Source organism: Haliotis rufescens, unplaced genomic scaffold (assembly GCF_023055435.1).
Source record: "Haliotis rufescens isolate VD_foot unplaced genomic scaffold, xgHalRufe1.0.p SCAF_4, whole genome shotgun sequence".
Taxonomy (NCBI): domain Eukaryota; kingdom Metazoa; phylum Mollusca; class Gastropoda; order Lepetellida; family Haliotidae; genus Haliotis; species Haliotis rufescens.
In genome coordinates, this window is record NW_025964112.1 from 1152355 (window position 1) to 1176930 (window position 24576).

General features: G+C 38.8%; 1 protein-coding gene across 1 annotated transcript in view; it reads left to right on the top strand.

Annotated features, from left to right (window-relative positions):
- The window catches only part of LOC124150357, a 34081-nt gene extending 10345 nt beyond the window's left edge, over positions 1 to 23736 (top strand). The window contains exons 3-7 of the mRNA XM_046522348.2: positions 57 to 306; positions 2242 to 2363; positions 5881 to 6012; positions 7159 to 7311; positions 12009 to 23736. Of these exons, the coding sequence (XP_046378304.2) occupies positions 57 to 306; positions 2242 to 2363; positions 5881 to 6012; positions 7159 to 7311; positions 12009 to 12209 (858 nt within the window). The 3' untranslated portion in view covers positions 12210 to 23736. The remainder of the gene's footprint in view (positions 1 to 56; positions 307 to 2241; positions 2364 to 5880; positions 6013 to 7158; positions 7312 to 12008) is intronic.
- The last annotated feature ends 840 nt before the right edge of the window (positions 23737 to 24576 follow it).

The following is a 24576-nucleotide window of genomic DNA, read 5'->3' on the forward strand; positions in this document are numbered from 1 at the left end:
CATATCACTTCACCTCTTCACAAGGTGACCTATGACCCCTCTCTGTTCTATAACAGTGCATAAGCAGCGCGGCTGTCACAGTCACTGCAAGTGAAGACGTGGATGAGAAGAAGTCGAAGTCGATGAAGGTGCCAAGTGGGACCCCTGTGGCGTACCGGGTGTATGAGCTGCTGGTCAGCACCATGGATGGGAGCTTCCAGGTTCAGGTGGATCCAGGCACCAAGGGGGGATTCACCCCTGACAGTCTCGCCAACCTTGACCAGGTGGATGCACTGGCAGAGTCCTTCAGTGCTGTGGAATGTTCAGGTGAGTTTAGGTGTGTGGAATGTTCAGGTGAGTTTAGGTGTATGGAATGTACAGGTGAGTTTAGGTGTGTGGAATGTTCAGGTGAGTTTAGGTGTGTGGAATGTTCAGGTGAGTTTAGATGTGTGGAATTCTCAGGTGAATTTAGATGTGTCGAATGTTCAGGTGAGTTTAGATGGTGGAATGTTCAGGTGAGTTTAGGTGTGTGGAATGTTCAGCTTAGTTTAGGTGTGTGGAATGTTCAGGTGAGTTTAGGTGTGTGGAATGTACAGGTGAGTTTAGGTGTGTGGATTGTTCAGGTGAGTTTAGGTGTGTGGATTGTTCAGGTGAGTTTAGGTGTGTGGAATGTTTAGGTGTGTGGAATGTTCAGGTGAGATGAGGTGTGTGGATTGTTCAGGTGAGTTTAGATGTGTGGATTGTTCAGGTGAGTTTAGGTGTGTGGATTGTACAGGTGAGTTTAGGTGTGTGGAATGTTGGGTGAGTTTAGATGTGTGGAATTGTTCAGGTGAGTTGAGGTGTGTGGAATGTTCAGGTGAGTTTAGGTGTGTGGAATGTTCAGGTGAGTTTAGATGTGTGGAATGTTCAGGTGAGTTTAGGTGTGTGGATTGTTCAGGTGAGTTTAGGTGTGTGGATTGTTTAGGTGAGTTTAGGTGTCTGGATTGTTCAGGTGAGTTTAGGTGTGTGGAATGTTCAGGTGAGTTGAGGTGTGTGGAATGTACAGGTGAGTTTAGGTGTGTGGATTGTTTAGGTGAGTTTAGGTGTGTGGAATGTACAAGTGAGTTGAGGTGTGTGGAATGTACATGTGAGTTTAGGTGTGTGGAATGTTCAGGTGAGTTGAGGTGTGTGGAATGTACAGGTGAGTTTAGGTGTGTGGATTGTTCAGGTGAGTTGAGGTGTGTGGATTGTTCAGGTGAGTTGAGGTGTGTAGAATGTTCAGGTGAGTTGAGGTGTGTGGAATGTACAGGTGAGTTTAGGTGTGTGGATTGTTCAGGTGAGTTTAGGTGTGTGGAATGTTCAGTTGAGTTTAGGTGTGTGGATTGTTCAGGTGAGTTTAGGTGTGTGGAATGTTCAGGTGAGTTTAGGTGTGTGGAATGTTCAGGTGAGTTTAGGTGTGTGGAATGTACAGGTGAGTTTAGGTGTGTGGAATGTTCAGGTGAGTTGAGATGTGTGGAATGTTCAGGTGAGTCGAACGTGGGTGGAGTTTTGAGTTGTGTGTTCAGGTGGGTGGAGTGTTCTGGTGGGTGGAGCGTTCTGGTGAGTGGAATATTCCTATCTGACACAGCGATTGTCCTCAATGAACCCTACAACAAGGAACTGCTGCATTGAAGGGATTGTTCCTCCTATGAATGTATTTCTACCTGGTCGGATCTCTCCTCTGATTTATCTGATGACTATTTCCTTTGTCTGAGCCCAATTGAAAATATTTTCTGTCATTAAAAAATAAAACTATATAAAATTGTTAAATCAGTATTGAGAACAATATTACCTGTACTTTTCAAGGTACCATAAACTACGGTTATAACGAATTCAAAGGGACCACTAATTTTAGTTTAGTTATAATTGTAGTTCGATATAAGCATATGTACAGCATATATACAGCAAATGGGCGGTACAAAAAAATAAGTTTGTCTTATCTGTCAGTTTGTTTATAAGCATGTTAGTTATAAACATAGTTTACTGTAGTTCAATAATACATAAATAAAATGAAATATTTACTGTTAATATAATGATAATAAAAAAATGCTTAAGTATAGTTGAAAGTTATGTATGTTTATAAAACAATTCCATTACGTATCTGAAATACTGCACTGTGATTGGTCACTCACTTGACTGTCAGAGTATGTAAGCTATTCAGCAGCCTGGCAACTCTGTCAGTATATTTTTTCTCCTTAGCAAGATGAAATGAAGTGAACACTTGTAGGTTCTGATGTGTTTCAGGTACCCCGGGAAATATTTTCCGCAGCCTGCTGGAATTGTCCGCTGGTCAGCGTGAGCAGGTCAAGAGCAGCCTGCGGGGAATAATGGAGCTTCCGCAGACTGTCCAGCCTCTATCCGAGCTGGTCAGTACCTGGTGCATGTCTAACTCTCAATTACGACCTGATGTATTATGGCATTAAGTCAAACTCTCTCTGTGACACTTTTGACATGTAGCTCCATGCAGGGTGTGCAGAGTGACCTGTATGTGTCAAGGTGTGCAGAGTGACCTGTGTGTGTCAAGGTGTGCAGAGTGACCTGTATGTGTCAAGGTGTGCAGAGTGACCTGTATGTGTCAAGGTGTGCACAGTGACCTGTATGTGTCAAGGTGTGCAGAGTGACCTGTATGTGTCAAGGTGTGCAGAGTGACCTGTATATGTCAAGGTGTGCAGAGTGACCTGTATGTGTCAAGGTGTGCAGAGTGACCTGTATGTGTCAAGGTGTGCAGAGTGACCTGTATGTGTTAAGGTGTGCAGAGTGACCTGTATGTGTCAAGGTGTGCAGAGTGACCTGTGTGTGTCAAGGTGTGCACAGTGACCTGTGTGTGTCAGGGTGTGCAGAGTGACTTGTATGTGTCAAGGTGTGCAGAGTGACCTGTATGTGTCAAGGTGCGCAGAGTGACCTGTATGTGTCAAGGTGTGCACAGTGACCTGTATGTGTCAAGGTGTGCACAGTGACCTGTATGTGTCAAGGTGTGCAGAGTGACCTGTGTGTGTCAAGGTGTGCACAGTGACCTGTTTGTGTCAAGGTGCGCAGAGTGACCTGTGTGTGTCAAGGTGTGCAGAGTGACCTGTGTGTGTCAAGGTGCGCAGAGTGACCTGTGTGTGTCAAGGTGTGCACAGTGACCTGTGTGTGTCAAGGTGGACTTGTTATGTATGTGTGTGTCAGGTGTGCACAGTGACCTGTGTGTGTCAAGGTGTGCACAGTGACCTGTGTGTGTCAGGGTGTGCAGAGTGACTTGTATGTGTCAAGGTGTGCAGAGTGACCTGTGTGTGTCAAGGTGTGCAGAGTGACCTGTGTGTGTCAAGTTGCGCAGAGTGACCTGTATGTGTCAAGGTGTGCAGAGTGACCTGTATGTGTCAAGGTGTGCAGAGTGACCTGTGTGTGTCAAGGTGTGCACAGTGACCTGTGTGTGTCAGGGTGTGCAGAGTGACTTGTATGTGTCAAGGTGTGCAGAGTGACCTGTGTGTGTCAAGGTGTGCACAGTGACCTGTATGTGTCAAGGTGTGCACATTGACCTGTGTGTGTCAAGGTGTGCAGAGTGACTTGTATGTGTCAAGGTGTGCAGAGTGACCTGTATGTGTCAAGGTGGACTTGTTATGTATGTGTGTGTCAGGTGTGCACAGTGACCTGTGTGTGTCAAGGTGTGCAGAGTGACCTGTGTGTGTCAAGGTGTGCAGAGTGACTTGTATGTGTCAAGGTGTGCAGAGTGACCTGTGTGTGTCAAGGTGTGCAGAGTGACCTGTGTGTGTCAAGGTGGACTTGTTATGTATGTGTGGACTTGTTATGTATGTGTCAGGGTGTGCAGAGTGACTTGTATGTGTCAAGGTGTGCAGAGTGACCTGTGTGTGTCAAGGTGTGCAGAGTGACCTGTGTGTGTCAAGTTGCGCAGAGTGACCTGTATGTGTCAAGGTGTGCAGAGTGACCTGTATGTGTCAAGGTGTGCAGAGTGACCTGTGTGTGTCAAGGTGTGCAGAGTGACCTGTGTGTGTCAGGGTGTGCAGAGTGACCTGTATGTGTCAAGGTGTGCAGAGTGACCTGTATGTGTCAAGGTGTGCAGAGTGACCTGTGTGTGTCAAGGTGTGCACAGTGACCTGTATGTGTCAAGGTGTGCACATTGACCTGTGTGTGTCAAGTTGACCTTGTTATGTGTGTGTCAAGGTGGACTTGTTATGTATGTGTGTGTCAGGTGTGCACAGTGACCTGTATGTGTCAAGGTGTGCACAGTGACTTGTATGTAACAAGGTGTGCAGAGTGACCTGTATGTGTCAAGGTGTGCACAGTGACCTGTGTGTGTCAAGTTGGACTTGTTATGTGTGCGTCAATGTGGACTTGTTATGTGTGTTTTTGTCAAGGTGTGCACAGTGACCTGTATGTGTCAAGTTTGACTTGTTATGTGTGAGTCAAGGTGGACTTGTTATGTGTGTTTGTGTGTCAAGGTGTGCACAGTGACTTGTGTGTGTCAAGTTGGACTAGTTATGTGTGTGTCAAGGTTATGTGTGTGTGTGTGTCAAGGTGTGCAGAGTGACCTGTATGTGTCAAGGTGGACTTGTTATGTGTGTGTGTGTGTCAAGATGTGCACAGTGACCTGTATGTGTCAAGTTGGACTAGTTATGTGTGTGTCAAGGTGGACTTGTTATGTGTGTGTGTGTGTGTGTCAAGGTGTGCACAGTGACCTGTGTGTGTCAAGGTGGACTTGTTATGTATGTGTCAAGGTGGACTTGTTATGTATGTGTGTGTCAAGGTGGACTTGTTATGTATGTGTGTGTCAAGGTGGACTTGTTATGTGTGTGTCAAGGTGGACTTGTTATGTATGTGTGTGTCAAGGTGGACTTGTTATGTATTGTGTGTCAAGGTGGACTTGTTATGTATGTGTGTGTCAAGGTGGACTTGTTATGTATGTGTGTGTCAAGGTGGACTTGTTATGTATGTGTGTGTCAAGGTGTGCACAGTGACCTGTGTGTGTCAAGGTGTGCACAGTGACCTGTGTGTGTCCCTTGTTGTGTTTGTGTCAAGGTGGACTTGTTATGGATGTGTCAAGGTGGACTTGTTATGTGTGTGTCAAAGTGGACTTGTTATGTGTGTGTCAAGGTGGACTTGTTATGTGTTTGTCAAGGTGGACTTGTTATGTGTGTGTCAAGGTGGACTTGTTATGTATGTGTGTGTCAAGGTGGACTTGTTATGTATGTGTGTGTCAAGGTGGACTTGTTATGTATGTGTGTATCAATGTGGACTTGTTATGTATGTGTGTGTCAATGTGGACTTGTTATGTATGTGTGTTGTCAATGTGGACTTGTTATGTTTGTGTCAAGGTGTACTTGTTATGTATGTTCAATGTGGACTTGTTATGTATGTATGTGTCAAGTTGGACTTGTTATGTGTGTGTCAAGGTGGACCTGTTATGTGTGTGTCAAGGTGGACTTGCTATGTATGTGTGTGTGTGTCAAGGTGGACTTGTTATGTATGTGTGTGTCAAGGTGGACTTGTTATGTATGTGTGTGTCAAGGTGGACTTGTTATGTGTGTGTCAAGGTGGACTTGTTATGTATGTGTGTGTCAAGGTGGACTTGTTATGTATTGTGTGTCAAGGTGGACTTGTTATGTATGTGTGTGTCAAGGTGGACTTGTTATGTATGTGTGTGTCAAGGTGGACTTGTTATGTATGTGTGTGTCAAGGTGGACTTGTTATGTTTGTGTGTGTCAACTGGACTTGTTATGTATGTGTGTGTCAAGGTGGACTTGATATGTTTGTGTCAACTGGACTTGTTATGTATGTGTGTGTGTCAAGGTGGACTTGTTATGTATGTGTGTGTCAAGGTGGACTTGTTATGTATGTGTGTGTCAAGGTGGACTTGTTATGTATGTGTGTGACATTTGTTGACAGCTGCAAGAAGCTGAGGTGTTCATCGATGCAAACATTGAGAAGACAACCAATCTGGAGAACTTAAATAAGAAGATCGGAACATCAAACGATGATATCCAACAGTTCCTCACAATTGCAGGCTTCCACATAAATGTAAGATGTTCTACAGTTTCAGACTTAATAATATGGTTGAAATATTCCACAGTGCATGCTCCACATAAAGGTGAGATATTCCACAATGCATGCTTCCACATAAGGATGAGATATTCCACAGTGCATGCTTCCACATAAAGGTGAGATATTCCACAGTGCATGCTTCCACATAAAGGTGAGATATTTCACAGTGCATGCTTCCACGTAATGGTGAGATATTTCACAGTGCATGCTCCCACATAAAGGTGAGATATTCCACAATGCATGCTTACACATAAGGATGAGATATTCCACAGTGCATGCTTCCACATAAAGGTGAGATATTCCACAGTGCATGCTTCCACATAAAGGTGAGATATTTCACAGTGCATGCTTCCACGTAATGGTGAGATATTTCACAGTGCATGCTCCCACATAAAGGTGAGATATTCCACAATGCATGCTTCCACGTAATGGTGAGATATTTCACAGTGCATGCTCCCACATAAAGGTGAGATATTCCACAATACATGCTTCCACATAAAGGTGAGATATTCCACAGTGCATGCTTTCACAAAATGGAGACATGTTTCACATAAAGGTGAAATATTTCATGGTGCATGCTTCCACATAAAGGTGAGACATTCCACAGTGGATGCTTTCACAAAATGGAGAGATGTTTCACATAAAGGTGAAATATTTCATGGTGCATGCTTCCACATAAAGGTGAGATATTCTACAGTGCATGCTTTCACAAAATGGAGAGATATTTCAGATAAAGGTGAGATATTTCATAGTGTATGCTCCACATAAAGGTGAGATAATTCACATAAAGGTGAGATGTTCCACCATAGAATGAAACAGAAGACTTTGGTTGGTCTTTGGTTTATACAGTATCAACATATAAAATTTATTAGTTTCAATGTCACAATATATGATGACATCCCCACCTATATAAAACCTAGGAAAATATAAGAGAATGACTTTATCAATATAAATACAGAAAACTGATTTTGTTATTTATCGATGTATATCGTAATATGTTTTAGTTGTTATATCGGTACAAAACTTCCTAATCAATGACAACTCTGATATTAATATCAAATTGATTGATAATTCAAGTGTCAGTCTTTGTGAAATGTTAATGTTATTGTCACTGGTTGTCAGGATGGCCACGTTGAGTACCCCCGAGCCACCAGCGACATATTTGAAGCATGTCAGCTCCTCATCTGTCTGCTGGAAGAGTTTGACGACGATGAGCTCGATGCTGTAGCCCGCTGTGTTGATGATGGAGAGACAGCTCAAAGCCTTCTTAGTATTGTAAGTAAACCTTCTTAGTGTTGTAAGTAAACCTTCTTAGTATTGTAAGTGAACCTTCTTAGTGTTGTAAGTAAGCCTTCTTAGTATAGTGTATTGTAAGTAAACCTTCTTAGTGTTGTAAGTAAACCTTCTTAGTATTGTAAGTAAACCTTCTTAGTGTTGTAAGGAAACCTTCTTAGTGTTGTAAGTAAGCCTTCTTAGTGTTGTAAGTAAACCTTCTTAGTGTTGTAAGTAAGCCTTCTTAGTATTGTAAGTAAACCTTCTTGGTGATGTAAGTAAACCTTCTTAGTATTGTAAGTGAACCTTCTTAGTGTTGTAAGTAAGCCTCCTTAGTATAGTATATTGTAAGTAAACCTTCTTAGTATTGTAAGTAAACCTTCTTAGTATTGTAAGAAAACCTTCTTAGAACAGTGTATTGTAAGTAAACCTTCTTGGTATTGTAAGTAAACCTTCTTAGAACAGTGTATTGTAAGTGAACCTTCTAAGTGTTGTAAGTAAACCATCTCAGAACAGTGTGTTGTAAGTAAACCTTCTTAGAACAGTGTATTGTAAGTGAACCTTCTTAGTGTTGTAAGTAAACCTTCTTAGTGTTGTAAGTAAACCTTCTTAGAACAGTGTATTGTAAGTAAACCTTCTTAGTGTAGTAAGTAAACCTTCTTAGTATTGTAAGTAAACCTTTTTAGAACAGTGTATTGTAAGTAAACCTTCTTAGTTTTGAAAGTAAACCTTCTTAGTATTGTAAGTAAACCTTTTTAGTATTGTAAGTAAACCTTCTTAGAACAGTGTATTGTAAGTGAACCTTCTTAGTGTTGTAAGTAAACCTTCTTAGAACAGTGTATTGTAAGTAAACCTCCTTAGAACAGTGTATTGTAAGTGAACCTTTTTAGTATTGTTAGTAAACCTTCTTAGAACAGTGTATTGTAAGTGAACCTTCTTAGAACAGTGTATTGTAAGTAAACCTTCTTAGAACAGTGTATTGTAAGTGAACCTTCTAAGTGTTGTAAGTAAACCTTCTTAGAACAGTGTATTGTAAGTGAACCTTCTTAGTATTGTAAGTAAACCTTCTTAGAACAGTGTTTTGTAAGTGAACCTTCTTAGTGATCTAAGTAAACCTTCTTAGTGTTGTAAGGAAACCTTCTTAGAACAGTGTATTGTAAGTAAACCTTCTTAGTATTGTAAGTAAACCTTCTTAGAACAGTGTTTTGTAAGTGAACCTTCTTAGTGATCTAAGTAAACCTTCTTAGTGTTGTAAGGAAACCTTCTTAGAACAGTGTATTGTAAGTAAACCTTCTTAGTATTGTAAGTAAACCTTCTTAGTATTGTAAGTAAACCTTCTAAGTATTGTAAGTAAACCTTCTTAGTGTTGTAAGTAAACCTTCTTAGTGTTGTAAGTAAACCTTCTTAGTATTGTAAGTAAACCTTCTTAGAACAGTGTATTGTAAGTGAACCTTCTTAGTGTTGTAAGTAAACCTTCTTAGAACAGTGTATTGTAAGTGAACCTTCTTAGTGATGTAAGTAAACCTTCTTAGAACAGTGTATTGTAAGTGAACCTTCTTAGTGTTGTAAGTAAACCTTCTTAGAACAGTGTATTGTAAGTGAACCTTCTTAGTGTTGTAAGTAAACCTTCTTAGAACAGTGTATTGTAAGTGAACCTTCTTAGTGATGTAAGTAAACCTTCTTAGAACAGTGTATTGTAAGTGAACCTTCTTAGTGTTGTAAGTAAACCTTCTTAGAACAGTGTATTGTAAGTGAACCTTCTTAGTATTGTAAGTGAACCTTCTTAGAACAGTGTATTGTAAGTGAACCTTCTTAGTGATGTAAGTAAACCTTCTTAGAACAGTGTATTGTAAGTAAACCTTCTTAGTGTTGTAAGTGAACATTCTTAGTATTGTAAGTGAACCTTCTTAGTATTGTAAGTGAACATTCTTAGTATTGTAAGTGAACATTCTTAGTGTTGTAAGTAAACATTCTTAGTATTGTAAGTGAACATTCTTAGTATTGTAAGTAAACCTTCTTAGAACAGTGTATTGTAAGTAAACCTTCTTAGTATTGTAAGTGAACATTCTTAGTATTGTAAGTGAACCTTCTTAGTGTTGTAAGTGAACATTCTTAGTATTGTAAGTGAACCTTCTTAGTGTTGTAAGTAAACCTTCTTAGAACAGTGTATTGTAAGTGAACCTTCTTAGTATTGTAAGTGAACCTTCTTAGAACAGTGTATTGTAAGTGAACCTTCTTAGTGATGTAAGTAAACCTTCCTAGAACAGTGTATTGTAAGTAAACCTTCTTAGTGTTGTAAGTGAACATTCTTAGTATTGTAAGTGAACCTTCTTAGTATTGTAAGTGAACATTCTTAGTATTGTAAGTGAACATTCTTAGTGTTGTAAGTAAACCTTCTTAGTGTTGTAAGTAAACCTTCTTAGTAATGTAAGTAAACCTTTTTAGTATTGTAAGTAAACCTTCTTAGTACAGTGTATTGTAAGTAAACCTTCTGAGTACAGTGTATTGTAAGTAAACCTTCTTAGAACAGTGTATTGTAAGTGGACCTTCTTAGTGTTGTAAGTAAACCTTCTTAGTATTGTAAGTGAACATTCTTAGTATTGTAAGTAAACCTTCTTAGAACAGTGTATTGTAAGTAAACCTTCTTAGTGTTGTAAGTGAACATTCTTAGTATTGTAAGTAAACCTTCTTAGAACAGTGTATTGTAAGTAAACCTTCTTAGTATTGTAAGTGAACATTCTTAGTATTGTAAGTGAACATTCTTAGTATTGTAAGTGAACCTTCTTAGAACAGTGTATTGTAAGTAAACCTTCTTAGTGTTGTAAGTGAACATTCTTAGTACAGTGTATTGTAAGTAAACCTTCTTAGTGTTGTAAGTGAACCTTCTTAGAACAGTGTATTGTAAGTAAACCTTCTTAGTGTTGTAAGTAAACCTTCTTAGAACAGTGTATTGTAAGTGAACCTTCTTAGTGATGTAAGTAAACCTTCTTAGAACAGTGTATTGTAAGTGAACCTTCTTAGTGTTGTAAGTAAACCTTCTTAGAACAGTGTATTGTAAGTGAACCTTCTTAGTGTTGTAAGTAAACCTTCTTAGAACAGTGTATTGTAAGTGAGCCTTCTTAGAACAGTGTATTGTAAGTAAACCTTCTTAGAACAGTGTATTGTAAGTGAACCTTCTTAGTATTGTAAGTAAACCTTCTTAGTGTTGTAAGTAAACCTTCTTAGTGTTGTAAGTAAACCTTCTTAGTATTGTAAGTAAACCTTCTTGGTATTGTAAGTAAACCTTCTTAGTATTGTAAGTAAGCCTTCTTAGAACAGTGTATTGTAAGTGAACCTTCTTAGTGTTGTAAGTAAACCTTCTTAGTACATAGTATTGTAAGTAAACCTTCTTAGTATTGTAAGTAAACCTTCTTAGTATTGTAAGTGAACCTTCTTAGTATTGTTAGTAAACCTTCTAAGTATTGTAAGTAAACCTTCTTAGTGTTGAAAGTAAACCTTCTTAGTGTTGTAAGTAAACCTTCTTAGTGTTGTAAGTAAACCTTCTTAGTAATGTAAGTAAACCTTTTTAGTATTGTAAGTAAACCTTCTTAGTACAGTGTATTGTAAGTAAACCTTCTGAGTACAGTGTATTGTAAGTAAACCTTCTTAGAACAGTGTATTGTAAGTGGACCTTCTTAGTGTTGTAAGTAAACCTTCTTAGTAATGTAAGTAAACCTTTTTAGTATTGTAAGTAAACCTTCTTAGTATTGTAAGTGAACCTTCTTAGTACAGTGTATTGTAAGTAAACCTTCTTAGTATTGTAAGTAAACCATCTTAGTATTGTAAGTGAACCTTCTTAGTACAGTGTATTGTAAGTAAACCTTCTTAGTACAGTGTATTGTAAGTAAACCTTCTTAGTATTGTAAGTAAACCTTCTTAGTATTGTAAGTTAACCTTCTTAGTATTGTAAGTAAACCTTCTTAGTATTGTAAGTAAACCTTCTTTGTATTGAAGTAAACCTTCTTAGTATTGTAAGTTAACCTTCTTAGTAAAGTATATTGTAAGTAAACCTTCTTGGTATTGTTAGTAAACCTTCTTAGTATTGTAAGTAAATATTCTTAGAATTGTAAGTAAACCTTCTTAGTATTGTAAGTAAACCTTCTTGGTATTGTTAGTAAATATTCTTAGAATTGTAAGTAAACCTTCTTAGTATTGTAAGTAAACCTTCTTAGTATTGTAAGTAAACCTTCTTAGTATTGTAAGTAAACCTTCTTAGTATTGTAAGTGAACCAATGTCCCGGGGTACCAGGAAGAGCCACCATTAAGTTTGGTGAATGTTAACATGTATTAGGATGAAATTCAGGTTATATATAATCTTACAGTTGAATCTATCTTTCTTGTGTCTATGACCGCCTGAATGATGTAGTGGATATAGTGTCTACCTGGAGAGTGAAAGGTCGGTTGTTCGATCCCTGGCCATGTCATGCAACAAAATGTGAAAATATGGTACTTGTTGTTTCCTTGCCCTTGCCTGTCGCTCGGCATTAAGATGATAAAACAAGGACTGGTCTGAGTGGGTGTATCCATGTTAAACTGAGGCATGGGTTCTCAGTGGGCTAGCACAAAAAACCTCATTAGTCCAGACTAGTACAAGCAGCCACACACACACATGTGCATGTATGTCACTATACAAGTGAAACAATCTTCCACTTTGATTTCAGCTCCAGAAGCTGCAGGGTAAGGACATCCTGACGCTGACACTCTCACCAGAAGAAGCATCCGTTCTGTCCACAGACACCGCCAAGAACTTCATCGAGTCTGTGGACGTGACGCTTGACGACAACGTGCTGGCTCTCTCCCCCACCAACAGACTCGACCTGAACGCTGCGTACTTCGTGTTTTATGCCCTGTATGGCCAGTGAGGGTCTGTGTCGTGTCTGAAGGCGGTTGACAGTCTCATTACAGTATTTCAAGTAGAGAACTATTGATAGATAATCGCCTAAGTACAGGGACATGTTGAACATGAAGAGAAAGGAGAAATGTATTATGGTAAATAATAATGGATTATTACAAATAATAAAATACATTGTGATACAAGTGAGTGAGTCAGTCAGTTGGGCTGAAGCTGACAGTATTTCAGTTATGTCAGGGCAGCAAAAAAATGAATTTGAGGTGGACATTATACTAACATAAAAACTTAAGATAGGTTTGTGTTGAACAGAGTCATAAATTGGAGATACGACATAATGAATTTGACAGAAGTAATAAATGTATCATGGTAAACATGAATTTGACAGAACTAATACATGTATTATGATAAGAATTTGACAGAAATGATAAATGCATTATAATTATAAGAATTTGAAAGAAATAGTAAATGTAATTTAATAGACAAGAATTCAAGAATTTGGCAGAATAATGATAACAAGAGTTTGACTGAAATAATAAATGCATTATGATAAACAAGAATTTGACAGAAACAATAAATGCATTATGGTAACAAGAGTTTGACTGAAATAATAAATGCATTATGATAAACAAGAATTTGACAGAAACAATAAATGCATTATGGTAACAAGAGTTTGACAAAAACAATAAATTCATTCTGATAAACAAGAATTTGACAGAAACAATATGTGCATTATGGTAACAAGAGTTTGACCGAAATAATAGATGCATTATGATAAACAAGAAATTGACAGAAATAATAGTGCTGAACATGAACTTGAAAAAAATTATAATGAAATGATAAATAAAATATTATTCATTCCTTTGCCAAGTAGGTCCTATGAATATGTGTTGGTGAACCGATAGTTTCATGAAGAAAATCATTGTGAGCAAGTACGTCACCAAGTGAGAGTGAGTTTAATTTTTAAAGCACCTAGTGTTGAAACTGTGTTGAAGAGTGAGGGATATTTAGAGGTGTGTTCAGCTTCTAGCTATGTGGCATACATTATTATAACATAAATAGATAGTTTGTATACGAAACATATTTTTGTATTTTTTTAATGAAAGTTTACATAGGCAAACCATAAACTTTGTTGGTGAACACATGGAAGACAGTGTTTGTGAACACATGGAAGACGATGTTTGTTTGTGAACACATGTAAGACGATGTTTGTTTGTGAACACATGTAAGACAATGTTTGTTTGTGAACACATGTAAGACAATGTTCTTTGGTGAACACATGGAAGACAGTGTTTGTTTGTGAACACATGGAAGACGATGTTTTTTTGTGAACACATGGAAGACAATGTTTGTTTGTGAACACATGGAAGACAATGTTTGTTTGTGAACACATGTAAGACAATGTTCTTTGGTGAACACATGGAAGACAGTGTTTGTTTGTGAACACATGGAAGACGATGTTTTTTTGTGAACACATCAAAGACAATGTTTGTTTGTGAACACATCGAAGACAATGTTTGTTTGTGAACACATGTAAGACAATGTTTGTTGGTGAACACAGGGGAGACAATGTTTGTGAACACATGGAAGACAATGTTTGTTTGTGAACACATGTAAGACAATGTTCTTCGGTGAACGCATGGAAGACAGTGTTTGTTTGTGAACACATGGAAGACAATGTTTGTGAACACATGGAAGACAATGTTTGTTTGTGAACACATCGAAGACAATGTTTGTTTATGAACACATCGAAGACAATGTTTGTTTGTGAACACATGGAAGACAATGTTTGTGAACACATGTAAGACGATGTTTGTTTGTGAACACATGGAAGACAATGTTTTTGTTTGTGATCACATCGAAGACAATGTTTGTTTGTGAACACATGTAAGACAATGTTTGTTGGTGAACACATGGAAGACAATGTTTGTTTGTGAACACAGGGGAGACAATGTTTGTGAACACATGGAAGACAATGTTTGTTTGTGAACACATGTAAGACAATGTTCTTCGGTGAACGCATGGAAGACAGTGTTTGTTTGTGAACACATGGAACACAATGTTTGTGAACACATGGAAGACAATGGAGTATGAGAATGTATGGAAGCTTGTGATACTGAGACAATGGGTTAGGAAGGACCGATCTCAAGGAAGTAGTTATGTCAGGGCAGCAAAAAAATGAATTTGAGGTGGACATTATACTAACATAAAAACTTAAGATAGGTTTGTGTTGAACAGAGTCATAAATTGGAGATACGACATAATGAATTTGACAGAAGTAATAAATGTATCATGGTAAACATGAATTTGACAGAACTAATACATGTATTATGATAAGAATTTGACAGAAATGATAAATGCATTATAATTATAAGAATTTGAAAGAAATAGTAAATGTAATTTAATAGACAAGAATTCAAGAATTTGGCAGAATAATGATAACAAGAGTTTGACTGAAATAATAAATGCATTATGATAAACAAGAATTTGACAGAAACAATAAATGCATTATGGTAACAAGAGTTTGACTGAAATAATAAATGCATTATGATAAACAAGAATTTGACAGAAACAATAAATGCATTATGGTAACAAGAGTTTGACAAAAACAATAAATTCATTCTGATAAACAAGAATTTGACAGAAACAATATGTGCATTATGGTAACAAGAGTTTGACCGAAATAATAGATGCATTATGATAAACAAGAAATTGACAGAAATAATAGTGCTGAACATGAACTTGAAAAAAATTATAATGAAATGATAAATAAAATATTATTCATTCCTTTGCCAAGTAGGTCCTATGAATATGTGTTGGTGAACCGATAGTTTCATGAAGAAAATCATTGTGAGCAAGTACGTCACCAAGTGAGAGTGAGTTTAATTTTTAAAGCACCTAGTGTTGAAACTGTGTTGAAGAGTGAGGGATATTTAGAGGTGTGTTCAGCTTCTAGCTATGTGGCATACATTATTATAACATAAATAGATAGTTTGTATACGAAACATATTTTTGTATTTTTTTAATGAAAGTTTACATAGGCAAACCATAAACTTTGTTGGTGAACACATGGAAGACAGTGTTTGTGAACACATGGAAGACGATGTTTGTTTGTGAACACATGTAAGACGATGTTTGTTTGTGAACACATGTAAGACAATGTTTGTTTGTGAACACATGTAAGACAATGTTCTTTGGTGAACACATGGAAGACAGTGTTTGTTTGTGAACACATGGAAGACGATGTTTTTTTGTGAACACATGGAAGACAATGTTTGTTTGTGAACACATGGAAGACAATGTTTGTTTGTGAACACATGGAAGACAATGTTTGTTTGTGAACACATGGAAGACAATGTTTGTTTGTGAACACATGGAAGACAATGTTTGTTTGTAAACACATGGAAGACAATGTTTGTTTGTGAACACATCAAAGACAATGTTTGTTTGTGAACACATCGAAGACAATGTTTGTTTGTGAACACATGTAAGACAATGTTTGTTGGTGAACACAGGGGAGACAATGTTTGTGAACACATGGAAGACAATGTTTGTTTGTGAACACATGTAAGACAATGTTCTTCGGTGAACGCATGGAAGACAGTGTTTGTTTGTGAACACATGGAAGACAATGTTTGTGAACACATGGAAGACAATGTTTGTTTGTGAACACATCGAAGACAATGTTTGTTTATGAACACATCGAAGACAATGTTTGTTTGTGAACACATGGAAGACAATGTTTGTGAACACATGTAAGACGATGTTTGTTTGTGAACACATGGAAGACAATGTTTTTGTTTGTGATCACATCGAAGACAATGTTTGTTTGTGAACACATGTAAGACAATGTTTGTTGGTGAACACATGGAAGACAATGTTTGTTTGTGAACACAGGGGAGACAATGTTTGTGAACACATGGAAGACAATGTTTGTTTGTGAACACATGTAAGACAATGTTCTTCGGTGAACGCATGGAAGACAGTGTTTGTTTGTGAACACATGGAACACAATGTTTGTGAACACATGGAAGACAATGGAGTATGAGAATGTATGGAAGCTTGTGATACTGAGACAATGGGTTAGGAAGGACCGATCTCAAGGAAGTAGTTGTCAGTATTAATGTAGAATATTATAGTCTTTTTACGGAGTAGTTTTGTAGCAAATAATTATTAATCAATCATTATGAGTTGACAGTGTCTGCAGTCCAATCACGACAGTATGAAATATGTATGGACAAATATATTGAATATGGAGGCCTTGTTCATTAAGTATTGGATCATTTGCTTCATTCCAGTATGTTTTATCATTCTAATGAATGTCCTTCATGTTCATTGTAAGGGCATACACTGAGGCCACCCTAAGGCCATATTCTTTGGTTACTTTAAGGTCATGCTCACTTTAATATGTTGAGATCACTTTGAGGCCTTCCCTGAGGTCACTTCAAGGCCTTCCCTGAGATCACTTTAAAGCCATACACTAAGGTCTCTTTAAGGCCTCTTTACGGCCTAAATTTAGGTCACATAAAGGCCATACCCCATGATCACTTTAAGATAATAAATTCAGGTTAGACCATACTCTGAGATTCCTTTAATGCCATGCTCTGAGGTCACCTTATGACCATACTCTCAGATCACTTTCAGGCCATGTTCTGAGGTCACTTTTAAGCATAATCTCTGGTCACTTTAAGGCCATACTCTCAGGTCACTTTAAGGCCATACTCTCAGGTCCCTCTAAGACCATTCTCTCAGATCACTTTAAGGCCATGCTCTGAGGTCACTTTAATACCATGCTCTCAGATAACTTTAAGACCATACTCTCAGATCACTTTAAGGCCTTGCTCTGAGGTCACTTTAAGGCCATACTCTCTTGTCACTTTAAGACCATTCTCTGAGATTACTTTAATGCCATGCTCTCAGGTCACTTTAAGGCAATACTCTCAGGTCCCTCTGAGACCATTCTCTCAGATCACTTTAAGGCCATGCTCCACTTTAAGGCCATACTCTCAGGTCACACTAAGACCATACTCTCAGGTCACTTTAAGGCCATACTCTCAGGTCACATTAAGGCATACTCTGAGGTCACTTTAAGACCATTCTCTGAGATTACTTTAATGGCATGCTCTGAGGTCACTTTAATGCCATGCTCTCAGGTCACTTTAAGGCAATACTCTCAGGTCCCTCTGAGACCATTCTCTCAGATCACTTTAAGGCCATGCTCCACTTTAAGGCCATACTCTCAGGTCACACTAAGACCATACTCTCAGGTCACTTTAAGGCCATACTGTCAGGTCACCTTAAGGCATACTCTGAGGTCACTTTAAGACCATTCTCTGAGATTACTTTAATGGCATGCTCTGAGGTCACTTTAAGGTCATACTCTCAGGTCCCTTTAAGGCCATACTCTGAGGTCACTTTAAGGCCATGCTCTAAGATCACATGAAGCCCCGTATGTATTATTGAAGTAGCAAATACCACAAGCACACTAGTTATGTCTCTTTCATGGATGTCTGAGATTACAAAAAAAACCCAAAAAAACACACAACCACCTCTTGAATAGATTTCTGCAAAGTACTGTATATCGTCAGTTACTAGTACACGTATAGGTTCCCTCACCTACAGTTCCCCTCCCTTAAAGACTGTATTCAGTGGGTACACACGTGTGTTCAAGTTCACTGCCAGTTGTGAATCTCTACTATTTCTGGTTACACATACCTATGTTATCCATGTCATGCACTGTTGTTTGTATTTTACGAATTGTTCCTTTTAGATATTTTTATTGTATGTATCTTGTCTACTTAAATGATTGACCAAAGGTCACAGCACGAGTATTCCATGTTCCACAATGATGCCTTCTGAACACCTCCATCACCTCTAGTTTAGTGGAAGGAAGCCATGGTGTAGTCACTGCCATTGTCCCACTACCCCTTATAGCAGGCTGGAGTGGGGCAGTGTCAACTGAAGGGGATTTGACTAAGGCATTTTGTATTGTTTCAATGTCTTGTGTTTTCTGTAACATATATGTACAACACGTGAACAACTTCACTGTAATTTTATGTGTATGTTCACATTTCCAAGGCTCTTGTCTTGTTTTGCAAGATCTTTAGGTGTGCTTCTTGATGACATTCGGAGGAAGGATATAACATTCTCCAACCATTTGCTTAGAGTCTACATGCAGATAATGCTGTGATTGAGATTCTGCCTCGAACAGAGTATTTGTATAGAAATGAACTCCAGCCATCCGTCTGTCCATCACACTTCGTTTCTGGAGCAGAACTCAGAGACCATAAGACGATAATGTTACAAAATATGGTAAACACATTCACCATTTGGTGTAGATGTGCCTTTTGCTATTTAGGTTTCCCCTGCATTTGAAATATATTTTATATAATTTTTTAAAATTTGGACTTAGTTTCTGAACTGAATGGAAGCAGTGGGTTTCATTTCCGGAGCAGAACTCAAAAGCCGTTAGAGAAATCTTTATAAAACTTGGTACACACATTCACTATATGGTGTAGATATGCCTTTCCCTATTTATGATTCCCCAAAAATATATTTTATTTTATATGAATTTTATAAATTTGGACTTAGTCACTGAACTGAATGAAAGCAGTGGATTTCATTTCCAGAGCGGAACTGAAAAATCCTTTTAGAGATATGTTTAAGAAACTTGGTAAACACACTCACCATACACCCCGCAGTGTAGATGTGCCTTTTGCTATTTATGATTCTCCCAATTTTTTTGTTTTATATAAATTTGATTAATTTAGACTTGAATTGGAGCAATTTTAAGTTAACAATTTTCCTCAGTTCTGTTATGTACTTCTCCATGAAACTTTGTACAATATAAACCTACTGCCGATATAGAGTCTTTGTTCTGTAAAGATTTTAAAATTGTTATCATTTCCTATTTCAATTAAATGGCGCACCAGTAGACACTGCAACAGGATATAAAAGGATTCATAGTAGATGTATTAGAAATTTGCCAGGTTTTGAGGTGTCAGCATGCTCACAACTTTTGTACTGTATCTGTACCGTGTACCTTACTCTGGTAACTACCCATAAAGGGTAGGGCTGCAACAATACCAGCCTGTATAACAATGCTCTACAATACAATTCATGATATCTAAACAAGTGAATTGTGCAGTGCTTAAGGATACAAATCAAACTTCGCCTTCACATACTGGAAGATGATGACAACATTTGTTTACATTACAGTCTTACTGAAGCAGATATTTGTACAAAGTTCTATGGAGATGTTATACAGCAGCTCTTGTATTCAAGCTCTTCCACAAGCGAATGGACAAACTTAATTTACAATGTCACATTTAATTGCACATATCATTGTCTTTAAGATTGTCCAATAGGCGGGAGATATAGATGACTTCGTCTTCTTGTTATACTTTTCGCCTGTGCCCATTGTATTGTAACTCTGGTCCATATAATGCCTTTGCTCTTGTACTGTAACCCTGGTCCTTATAATGCCTTTGCTCTTGTACTGTAACCCTGGTCCATATAATGCCTTTGCTCTTTTACTGTAACCCTGGTCCATATAATGCCTTTGCTCTTTTACTGTAACCCTGGTCCATATGATGCCTTTGCTCTTGTACTGTAACCCTGGTCCTTATAATGCCTTTGCTCTTGTACTGTAACCCTGGTCCATATAATGCCTTTGCTCTTGTACTGTAACCCTGGTCCATATAATGCCTTTGCTCTTGTACTGTAACCCTGGTCCTTATAATGCCTTTGCTCTTGTACTGTAACCCTGGTCCATACAATGCCTTTGCTCTTGTACTGTAACCCTGGTCCATATAATGCCTTTGCTCTTGTACTGTAACCCTGGTCCATATAATGCCTTTGCTCCTGTACTGTAACCCTGGTCCCCATATAATGCCTTTGCTCTTGTTCTGTAACCCTGGTCCATATAATGCCTTTGCTCTTGTACTGTAACCCTGGTCCATATAATGCCTTTGCTCTTGTACTGTAACCCTGGTCCATATAATGCCTTTGCTCTTGTACTGTAACCCTGGTCCATATAATGCCTTTGCTCCTGTACTGTAACCCTGGTCCCCATATAATGCCTTTGCTCTTGTTGTGTAACCCTGGTCCATATAATGCCTTTGCTCTTGTACTGTAACCCTGGTCCATATAATGCCTTTGCTCTTGTACTGTAACCCTGGTCCATATAATGCCTTTGCTCCTGTACTGTAACCCTGGTCCCCATATAATGCCTTTGCTCTTGTTCTGTAACCCTGGTCCATATAATGCCTTTGCTCTTGTACTGTAACCCTGGTCCATATAATGCCTTTGCTCCTGTACTGTAACCCTGGTCCATATAATGCCTTTGCTCCTGTACTGTAACCCTGGTCCATATAATGCCTTTGCTCCTGTACTGTAACCCTGGTCCCCATATAATGCCTTTGCTCTTGTTCTGTAACCCTGGTCCATATAATGCCTTTGCTCCTGTACTGTAACCCTGGTCCATATAATGCCTTTGCTCTTGTACTGTAACCCTGGTCCTTATAATGCCTTTGCTCCTGTACTGTAACCCTGGTCCATATAATGCCTTTGCTCTTGTACTGTAACCCTGGTCCATATAATGCCTTTGCTCCTGTACTGTAACCCTGGTCCTTATAATGCCTTTGCTCTTGTACTGTAACCCTGGTCCTTATAATGCCTTTGCTCCTGTACTGTAACCCTGGTCCATATAATGCCTTTGCTCCTGTACTGTAACCCTGGTCCATATAATGCCTTTGCTCTTGTACTGTAACCCTGGTCCATATAATGCCTTTGCTCTTGTACTGTAACCCTGGTCCATATAATGCCTTTGCTCCTGTACTGTAACCCTGGTCCCCATATAATGCCTTTGCTCTTGTTCTGTAACCCTGGTCCATATAATGCCTTTGCTCTTGTACTGTAACCCTGGTCCATATAATGCCTTTGCTCCTGTACTGTAACCCTGGTCCATATAATGCCTTTGCTCCTGTACTGTAACCCTGGTCCATATAATGCCTTTGCTCCTGTACTGTAACCCTGGTCCCCATATAATGCCTTTGCTCTTGTTCTGTAACCCTGGTCCATATAATGCCTTTGCTCCTGTACTGTAACCCTGGTCCATATAATGCCTTTGCTCTTGTACTGTAACCCTGGTCCTTATAATGCCTTTGCTCCTGTACTGTAACCCTGGTCCATATAATGCCTTTGCTCTTGTACTGTAACCCTGGTCCATATAATGCCTTTGCTCCTGTACTGTAACCCTGGTCCTTATAATGCCTTTGCTCTTGTACTGTAACCCTGGTCCTTATAATGCCTTTGCTCCTGTACTGTAACCCTGGTCCATATAATGCCTTTGCTCCTGTACTGTAACCCTGGTCCATATAATGCCTTTGCTAATGTACTGTAACCCTGGTCCATATAATGCCTTTGCTCTTGTACTGTCACCTTGGTCCATATAATGCCTTTGCTCCTGTACTGTAACCTTGGTCCATATAATGCCTTTGCTCCTGTACTGTAACCCTGGTCCATATAATGCCTTTGCTCTTGTACTGTAACCTTGGTCCATATAATGCCTTTGCTTTCGTGTCCTTACCTTGCTCTTAGATTCAATCTCATTAAAATCAGATCTTCGTTCTCGCTATCGCTATACAAAGATTTGTGGACATCCCATTACAGGTCACGTCAGAAAGATCTTTCATTCGACCAATCAAAGTGTCGCTTACCAGATCATGAAAGTGACGGTCGGAATATGTTGTCTAATAATGCAACCTCGAAAACGTCAACACAGTGTATTCCGAACGACAGTTAAGGTCCGTACGACTGATTCCATCAAAATTATCGTCTATCTCTCGCTTCCATGGGATAAACAGTACGTGGGAAGCACTGCCATATAATCTCAATCATATATTAGACATTCCGGAATGTTCGTTTGTGCAGTTTTCAAAATTTTAATCAGTACTGTGTCAACATGTTTTTCCAGTGTAGTCTGAAATGGAAGTCGCCAGGTTGAAACGAGTGCCGTAAAGCTCAAGAAAGGTGCTTACTAATTGGCTGATGTCGACTTCTTGTTAGTCATTTCAGTGGTCGGTCAAAGTTCGCGAAAGGTCGTTCTGACATGACCCGTAATGGGATGTCTTCAGATCTTTGTTTAGCAGCAGCGAGAACTCAGATCTGATTTTAATGAGATTGTCTTATATTGTTACCCTGGGCTGACATCACTCCACATACCGCTATTACCAGTAATGCCTTTACCCCAGTATCGTTACCATTACACATTAGGAGTTGGCTTCTTGTTTGGTTACTTTGGTCCATGTGATGCCTTTGCCCCTTGTACAATTACCCTGTCCGCTTGCATCCTCAGGGGCCATCTATTTAACACCATAGGACCCTGGGGCTTTTGTTTGAGACTGAATATTTGTTCAGCAATTGCTTCTCAGTATTCAGGTTTTTTCTCAGAAACCCATCTCATTATTTTTCAAAACTTCAACCATGTCCCGTGAACTATATATTTTGGTGGTGGATATTATGTTTCCAGTGTATTTGGAAACAGGTGGGTTTCTTTTCAAAAGTCTCGACTCCTTGAATAATAAACCTGTCTATAGAATGCCTTTGCTTCTTGCTTCCTCAATGGCTTGTGCTTCACCTGTCGATGTCATCAGGATCTCCGTGTGGCCAGGATCTACAGGGTTGCTCTGATATATGGATGTCAAGTTTCTGTATTACCTTCCTCCGTATTTCAGAGGGAATTCTTGGAATACAAAAATATCATGTGTATTTGTTGTTTGCAATTGTGACAATCAAGTGGTATCGATGATCATGAAAGGAAGAGAACATATTGCGAGGTCTCAAAGTAATAACTTTATGGGAGTGTCAAATCATTGTGGAAAACACATGGATAGGAAAATGACCTCCCTGTCCAGTATGAGAGATATCACAGCCAATGTATTGCTCAATGTTAGATTTGTTATCAATTGCTTTGTTTCATGTGATGAAGATTTTGTATGACCATTCGTTTCATGTCGCTGTTACTGTTATGGAAGCTGCCAGAAGTACCATTGTTACTTCACTGACACACTCAGCTATATTTCCATCAGGAGAGTTATTCAGTCTCGCATGGCATGCACTGGTAAGCTGGGACAATTAGCCTGAGATGGAGGTACTGGGAGTCTGGTATTGACAACAGAAAGGACACACACACACACACACACACACACACACACACACACACACACACACTTACACAGGCACACACACAGGCACGCACGCACACACATACACGCACGCGCGCGCGCACACGCACACACACACACACACACACACACACACACACACCCAGGCACACGCACACACAGTCAGGCCTGTACTTAAGTCAAACCCACTTCTAATCATCCAAATAGTTCACAGTGTTTCACCATCTGTCTGTCTGCCCTGTGAATCTCCTTCTGTAATATGTTTAGTTGTTGACATATTTTGTTTGTTACTTTGCTTTGGCAATGCATCCTAAAACAATCTTGCACTGAATGAAATAAAGCCTTTGTCAACTATGTGATGTGTCGGTTATCAATTCACCAGTCACTACTGTTTGTACATGGATAGGCTACCTGTAACAGTTGGAAAGTATGTGGATAGTGCGACATGTAAGGTTAAAGTTACCATGCAGGATGAACGCCTTTAGTGACATTTTGGATTGTTTACCTAAGGGACTGACCATGTGATATTCTGGGTTGGGGTATCTGTGATTTTGTCCCAAAAAATACTTAATGCTTCAGACTTTAAAAAAAAAAATCACTGCCATAAAAATTACATTGTAGCAAGGTGTTTCTTTGAAAATATCCAACTCAAAATGTAAAATACAAAAATATCTGATTTGCAGCTGTAGCAGAAAAATATCTAATCTTGATACAGAAAAAAGTACCAGATAGTTTGTACCCCTGTGTAAATATTAAAAATATTATATCTTGATTTAATGGTATTATCACCATGCCTTACTTTTGTATCTATAATGTTAAATTTTCTGAGACCACATAAGACATATAGTTGGACTGTTAATTAATGTGTGATTAAATTGTATGTAAATCAAGAAAATGGTTCCTTTGTTGTGTGGGTAGTTTATTCCCCTATGTAACCAAGCATGACATAGTACCCCTGACTGGGACCATACAATCAACCCCTGGTGTTCCTGCCATGCAGACCATGATATAAAGATGTAGCACCATAGCCTTAACAGGGGGCGGTGGGGTAGCCTTGTGGTTAAAGCGTTCGCTCATCATGCGGAAGATACCCATGGGTACAATGTGTGAAGCCCATTTCTTATGTCCCCGCCATGATATTACTGTAAAATTGCTAAAAGCAGCGTAAAACCATACTCACTCACTCACACATTC